Source organism: Penaeus monodon, chromosome 9 (genome assembly GCF_015228065.2).
Source record: "Penaeus monodon isolate SGIC_2016 chromosome 9, NSTDA_Pmon_1, whole genome shotgun sequence".
Classification (NCBI taxonomy): Eukaryota; Metazoa; Arthropoda; class Malacostraca; order Decapoda; family Penaeidae; genus Penaeus; species Penaeus monodon.
Genome location: NC_051394.1, coordinates 12773265 through 12780764, shown reverse-complemented (window position 1 = coordinate 12780764; position 7500 = coordinate 12773265). Strand labels below are relative to the sequence as shown.

At 49.9% G+C, this 7500-nt stretch overlaps 1 protein-coding gene across 1 annotated transcript in view; it reads right to left on the bottom strand.

The window, feature by feature from the left end:
- LOC119576969 overlaps nt 1-902 on the bottom strand; it is a gene marked incomplete at its 5' end in the record, with an annotated part of 13690 nt that extends 12788 nt beyond the window's left edge. The window contains 3 exon segments of the mRNA XM_037924627.1: nt 1-111; nt 261-497; nt 686-902. The exon segment at nt 1-111 is cut by the window's left edge and continues 240 nt beyond it. Of these exon segments, the coding sequence (XP_037780555.1) occupies nt 1-111; nt 261-497; nt 686-842 (505 nt within the window).
- Nucleotides 903-7500: the final 6598 nt, after the last annotated feature.

Below are 7500 nucleotides of genomic sequence, written 5' to 3'. Positions count from 1 at the left end.
TCTCCGAGGATTCCGACTCTGAGTCCGTGGGCTTCTTCCGCTTCTTTCTCGGCCGGCCTTGCAGTTTGGGCGCTGCGGAGAAGGGGAGAAGTGACTCATTACTTGCATCGACTGAAAGGATTCACAAGAGAACGCATACTAGAAGTAAGTTATGTACCACATCATGCGGTTTATGGCGAAATCATAAAATTCATTTCGTTTTTTCCAATTATACACATGGTATATTTGACAAGGCGAAGGTTTTCCAGGGCGATACTTACAGAGATGATTACATAATAGGTCGTGGCCTTCTAATTCTGGGTAGTCGAAGACGTCTCTGCAGAAGAGCATTCTCGTGCGTCTGGAGGGCACCACGAAGCCCCCCAGCGCCACGATGATTCGACTGCGCATGAACTCCTCCTCGACCCCCTCCAGGCGCTTGAGCAGCGCCCGCATGCGGCAGTACTTGTCGAAGGCGAGGATGATTATGTGTAAGCTGTTTGGTTCTACCACATCACCTGCGGAAGCGACGGCGGTGTCAGTAAATTTCGTCGAGGAAAAGGGTTATCTGTCAATCACTATAGCAGTATAGGCAAAAAGTTCTAAATACACAAGAAAATGAAGCCGAATGAGCCATCCACAAACACTACACCACAAACACATCGTGCTTTCAAAAACAACAGAAAAAACTCCAGCCAACACTCACCTATTAACTTCTTCTCTCTCATGATCTCCTTGATGTCCAGCGCCCCTGAGATTGGCGGTGTGTAATGAGCGTCCGTGGGCGCGTTGGTGTCTTGGGTGGGCGGGCAGTAGACGCCCAGGAGGCCTCTGTCCCACTTGACGCCGCCCGCCGCCCGCATCCAGCCGATCACGTCCTCCGCCCGCAACACCACCTTCTCCGACAGGGACACCACCTCGTGCTGGAAGGACCGGGGCCAAGGTTAGTTTGCTAAGATTTATCCACGGTAATTAGACTATGGGTTATCTTTTCTGCATACCCAGTGATGCAGGGTACAGTCTGGGCACGGTCTTGGTGCTTGTGTGTGTGTGGGGGGGGGGGGGGTGTCAATGAATTTGAATAAGTTTCCGTTTGCCTTTGTTTGGGGTCGAGGAGTCACCAACAAAGAATTAGTAAGCCTACATTTTTCTTATCGTTCTCTTTTATCCCGAAGTGTATTTGTAAGATAAAATAATAATTATTTCAATTTACTGTACACCCAAGTCCTACCAAACATTTAGAAATAGTGAATATAAAACCTTTCGGAGCAGCGTCTCCGCTGGGGCAGATCAACTCACACTAAGAGAAAAACAGCACAATCTCCCCAACACCCGATCTATCTAACCACAAAAAAACAACAACGCCCATAAAAAAGTTAAACAGGGAACAAAATATAAATTAGAATTAAGGGAAAAACTGCATTTTCATAAAAAGAAATCGCGCTGCTTCGGTCTGATTTGCATTATTAATCAACCACGCTGGACCAGCGCTAGATTCCCCTCCGATTCTGCCTCTTATTTTCTGTCAGCAAAACACGCTATAAACTATAATATATTTATAAATCAATAATGATGATGGCAACGAAATATCAATAATAAAGATAACTATCATCAGTGAGTAATTATAAGAATAAGTGAATTATCCAACTTTCCTGGATAGAACATCCGTCTAAACTATCCCTCATCTTTCTTCCTGTATGTATGTATGTTTGTATATATGTGTATATTATATACATTATATATCATATAAATATTATACATATAATATATATCATATATACTATATTATATAATATATATATATATATATAACATACATTATACATAATATATATCATATATTATATATATATATATATTATATAACACAAACACACACACACACACACATTATGAGATTGGGGGAGGGAGGGGGAGGGAGGGAGCGGGGGGAAGAGTGGGGCAGCGGAAGGCGGGGGAGGAGAGGAGGAAGGAGGGAGGGGGGAAGGAAGGAAGGAAGGAAGGAAGGAAGGGAGGGAGGGAGGGAGAGAGATGGAGAAAGAGAGAGAGAAAGAGAGAAAGAGATAGAGAGAGAGAGAGAAGAGAGAGGGGGGGGAGGGAGGGGGAGCGAGAGAGAGAGAGAGAGAGAGAGAGAGAGAGAGAGAGAGAGAGAGAGAGAGAGAGAGAGAGAGAGAGAGAGAGAGAGAGAGAGAGATAAACATGCCAATATTTAAATTACTAATACCCCCCCCACCCCCACCCCGCCTGAGCCCATGCGACAGGTGAGGGCGGGAGGCGCCCGCGAGACAAAGCGAGAAAACGCGAGATCCATCGTGACCGAGCGCCGGCTCCACGTGCGCCGCGCTGGACCGACTCGGCGAGATAACACAATTACGGCATAAATTAGGAAGCTCAGTGTCTCTTTATCAAACACAAACACACACACACACACACGAAAAAAAAAGGATGGAGAATCGACACTGAGCCAGAGAGACGAAGCAGGGAGAAGAAAGTAGCCTAAAAAATATATTTTTAAAAATCCCAAATAAAGGAAAGACAAAGATCAGGCAGAGAGGCAACATATGGAACGAAATATCCCGAACTAACGAGCACCCCCCTCCTCCCTCCCCCAATCCTCCCCCTATCCAAACAACCCCCCACCCTCAGTACCCATCAGAACTTTATCCTCAAAACCCCAATAAAGGCCAGGACTTAGCACGGACACGACGCGTCCATTGCCCAAAGGAATAAGGCCAGGTGGCTGGGGAGAGGGAGGGGGAGGGGAGGGGGAGGGAGAGAGGGAGGGGAGGGGGAGGGATAGGAAGGGGGAGAGGGAGGGGAGGGGAAGTGGAGAAATAATGATAATGATGATGACTAACTGCTGATGGTGTTGATGGTGGTGGTGGTGTGTTGACTGATGGTGATGATAGTTGACTGACGGTGGTGTTGATGGTGATGATACTATACTGATCGATGATGATGAGGAAGAGGAGATGAAACAGGAGGAATAAGAGACAAAGAAGGAAGAGACTAATGATGATGATGAGGAAGAGACGAAAGAGAACTGAAGAGAGGGAGTGGAGGCGAAAGGAGAGAGAGAGAGACAGACAGAGGAGGAGAGGGGGAGGGCGGGGGGAGAGGCGATGCATGCGGGAAGAGAATGAGGGAGGAAGGGTTGCCTCTGGGCGTGGGTTGGGGTTGGGGCGAGGGCGGCGCCCCGCTACGCCCGCCGGGAGGCAAGCGAGTTAGGTTCGAGAGCAAGCAAAGCGCAAGCAACCTCGGGGACAGAGGAAGGAGAAACATCGTAGATAATTTACGATAAAACAGAGAAAAAAATCGATTTCTCAAACACAACATGCCAACTGCCCTCTCCTTTCCCCACGTAAACAATGACACGACATAGACCCTGATCCAAACGGCACTCTCACTGCCTCCGTCACCGCATCCTCCTTCCTCGTCACTGTCTTAACGGCCCAACCAACGGCCCCTGCAACCACGGAACAAGCTCGTTATTAGAGCCCGGGCGTCTGCGCGGGGACGAAACAGGTAAAGGAGGCGAGGCCCCGAGTGTTCATACAAAGATGCGAGGCCGAGATAACCTTAAACGGCGTGGGGTTGGGGGAGAGGGGAGGGGAGGGGAGGGGAGGGGAGGGGAGAGGAGAGGAGGGAGGAAATATGGGGAGGGGAAGGAGGATGAATGGGGAGGGATAGAGGAGCAGGAATAAGGTAGGGGAGGAAGGGAATGAGCAAGGGGTGGAGGGCTGGAGGGAGCCGGGAGAAGAGAAAGGGAAGGGAGGAGGGAGGGAGGGAGAGCGCAGGAGTGGGGAAGGAGATAGGAGGTGAGTGAGTGAGTGAGGATGAGTGAGTGAGTGAGTGAGTGAGTGAGTGAGTGAGTGAGTGATGTGAGGGAGGGAGGGCAGGAGGGAGGGAGCGGCGGCCTGAGAGGGGCAAGGTCGGGTAGATTTAGACGGCGATGGATGGACCGGCGGGGGAACGTTGAAGGGCAATTGAGGAGTCGATAATGATCAAACGATGATAAAAGACGTGATGACTAATAAAAAGGACGACGGCGATAATGATCATCTGAAGCTGCAATGATGACGATGACATAAAAACAAGCACACAATAACCCGCAATCAAACGCAAACAAAAACAAAAAAAACAGAAGAGAAACGCAATCCTTCTCGCCACCACTCGGGGGCCAAATCAATCTCAACCTCACTCTATTAATATGTAATGCAACAAGTCCTCATTCCAAGTGTACGAAAAATGACATCCGTCGTATATGCAACCCCTTCCCCCCCCCCAACCCCTCTCCTGTCCATACCCCCCTCCCCACCGCTTGACGCACGCCAACCTATGGCTCCTCCACCTGGCATAAGCGTGATCTCTCCGACACCTGCGAGTCCTCCCCCCCCCCCTCTCCTACGGCTGCCCCTTTCCCCCTCCCCCTCTCCCTATGGTTGCCCCTTTTCCCCCTCCCCCTCTCCTATGGCTGCCCCTTTCCCCCTCCCCCTCTCCCTATGGCTGCCCCTTTCCCCCTCCCCCTCTCCCTATGGCTGCCCCTTTCCCCCTCCCCCTCTCCTACGGCTGCCCCTTTCCCCCTCCCCCTCTCCCTATGGCTGCCCCTTTCCCCCTTCCCCTTCTCCCCATCTCTCCTCAACCCCCTCCCTATGTCTCTCTCTTTCCCCTTCCCCCTCCTTCTCTATGATTTCCCTTCTCCTCTTCCTCCTCCCTCCATGTCTCCGCTCCCCCCCCCCTCCATCCCTATGTCTCCCCTTCTTCCTTCCCAATCCCTCTCTCTGCTTCCCCTTCCTTCCCTCCCTCCCTCCTCTTTCCTTCGTGGTTATTCCCTTATTTTCACGTCAGTCAATAAAGTAAAAATATAAAATAACTGTCTACAAAATAAATTAGCTTTTCTCTGGGGGGTGGAGGTATGACTGTATCTGTATATATGCGTGTGTGTGTGTGACATGTACTGTTAATAGCGTGCCTTCGATAATCTATTTCTCATTCTTCACAATTCTCTCTCTCTCTCTCTCTCTCTCTCTCTCTCTCTCTCTCTCTCTCTCTCTCTCTCTCTCTCTCTCTCTCTCCTCTCCTCTCTCCTCTCTCTCTCTCTCCTCTCTACGTCGTATGGTGAGTGTGCACGGGCGTATATGCATGTGTTTGTGAGTACGCATATGTCCCTACAACTCCCGTTCTTGATTTTAAATTCCATGAATTCTTAAGTTCAATTCACTCCATTTTGCTGACCGAATAGCACTTGCAAGTTGGGTATATATGTGTCAAGGGGGTAGGGGGACGGAATAGGGAGGGGGGAAGAGGAGGGGGCGTGCTTGTGAGGGAGGTGACCAGCTAGGATCGAGCGTGGGCGTAGTGATGTCGAGGCGAAGGCGAGAGCGTGGCGGTTGCAAGGGGTATGGTGACTGCAGCGTCGAGTTTGGTGGGGGAATGGCACGGTGACGGGCGGAGGGGCGGCCTGCTCGCGACGGCGGTGCTGGTTCGGGCGCGCTGTGGTGCCGGCAGGGGTGTTGTGGTAGGCGCCACACGGACCACCGCCCAAACTTGTACTGGTCCTGAACACTCGTAAACTACAGCGCTGAGACCCCGCCACTAGCGGGCAGAAGGGAGGGCAGGGGGGGGGGGGGTGAAGAGGGAGAGGAGAGAGGAAAGAGGAGAGAGGAGAGAGGAGGGGAGGGGGAGGAGAGACGGGGATGAAGAGAATGAGAAAGAGGAGGAGGAAGGGAGGAGGAAGGGAGGAGGATGGAAGAGGAGAGGGGAGGAGGGAGAGGAGAGGGGAGGAAGGAGGGGAGGAGGGAGATGAGAGGGGAGGAGGGAGGGGTAGACATGGAATCCTGCTGGAAGATCCTGCACTACTGGAACATCAGGCCAGCAGGAGCAAGGCACCAGGAAGTGGAAGAACACGAAGACGAAAAGCAATACCGAGGGAGATTCATTCTCTCTCTCTCTCTCTCTCTCTCTCTCTCTCTCTCTCTCTCTCTCTCTCTCTCTCTCTCTCTCTCCTCTCTCTCTCTCCTCTCTCTCAAAAAAAAAAAAAAAAAAAAAAAAAGTAAATCAATCTACAAATCTTCTTTTGCTCTTTGTCTTTCTTCATCGACGCAATTATGAACGCTCCCCAGAACTATTAATAACCACAGCGCAACACGTAACTATAGAACCCGTTTCCCCACATGAAAAAAAAATCGGGCTCTACTCTCTCCCCCCTGCCTCCCTCCTCCCTTCGCCCATCTCCTAATTTCTAAATTTATCCGATTATTACATGCCTTCTACTTATCATCATCACCATCATCATCATCATCATCACCATAATCATCATCATCATCAACACCAACACCAACACCAACACCAACCAACACCAACACCAACACCAACATCATCATCATCATCATCATCATCATCATCATCATCATCATCATCATCATCATCATCATCACCATCACCATCATCATCATGTTTTTCCTTGCCGGTGGGTTTTCGTTCGCATGGTCTTCCTTCTTATTCTTGTCGATGTTTGTGAGATTTGAAGGCCTTCCGAAGCCACGAATTTATCCTTTTTACTTTCTTGTTCTGCTTCTCTTTCTTTTCTTCTATCTTTCTTTGTCTCTGTCCTCACCCTTTCCTTCCTTCCCTTTTATATTTTCTCCTTGTATCCTCACCGATGCTTTTTCCTTGCTTCTTTCTTAAATTCTCTTTCTCTCTCCCTCTCTGTCTGTCTCCCCCCCACCCTCTCTCTCTCTCTCTCTCTCTCTCTCTCTCTCTCTCTCTCTCTCTCTCCTCTTCTCTCTCACCCTTTCTCTATCTCTCACCCTTTCTCTATCTCTCTCACCCTTTCTCTATCTCTCTCATCCTTTCTCTATCTCTTCTCTCACCCTTTCTCTCTCTCTCTCCCACCTTTCTTTTCTCTCTCTCTCTCTCTCTCCTCTCTCTCTCTCTACCTCCCACCCTCCCACCGTCCCCCATTCTTCTCCCTCTCCTCCTTCCCCTTCCTTTCTTGCCTGCTTCCCTCCCACCGCGCGCATTCTTCCTCCTTCCTCTCTTCCCTCCGCCAGCGTCGACATCTGTTTCAACAACGCGCCATCATTACCAGCTATTCCAACTCAGCCATTTACATCGTTAATGCTTCCCCGGTTGGTTTCTAACTTTCTAACTTGCTCGCCCACGCCCTCTAGGCGGTTTGGCGCTGAGGTGATGGAGGGAGGGAAAGAGAGAGGGAAAGGGAGGGGAGGGAAAAGAGAGGGGGAAAGGAGAGAGAGGAGAGAGAGAGAGAGAGAGAGAGAGAGAGAGAGAGAGAGAGAGAGAGAGAGAGAGAGAGAGAGAGAGAGAGAGAGAGAGAGAGAGAGAGAGAGGTTTCCATCCGGTGTGATTGGTGAGATTGTTCAATTCTTCGATTTTAATTAACTTCAACCGTGGGTCTTTAAAGTGCACTTCTCACTTTTCACTTTGACAAAGCTCTAACAGTTAATCATCTAACATTCTATACCCGATCCTTTGAAAAAAAAAAGATCCCGTACTTAACAT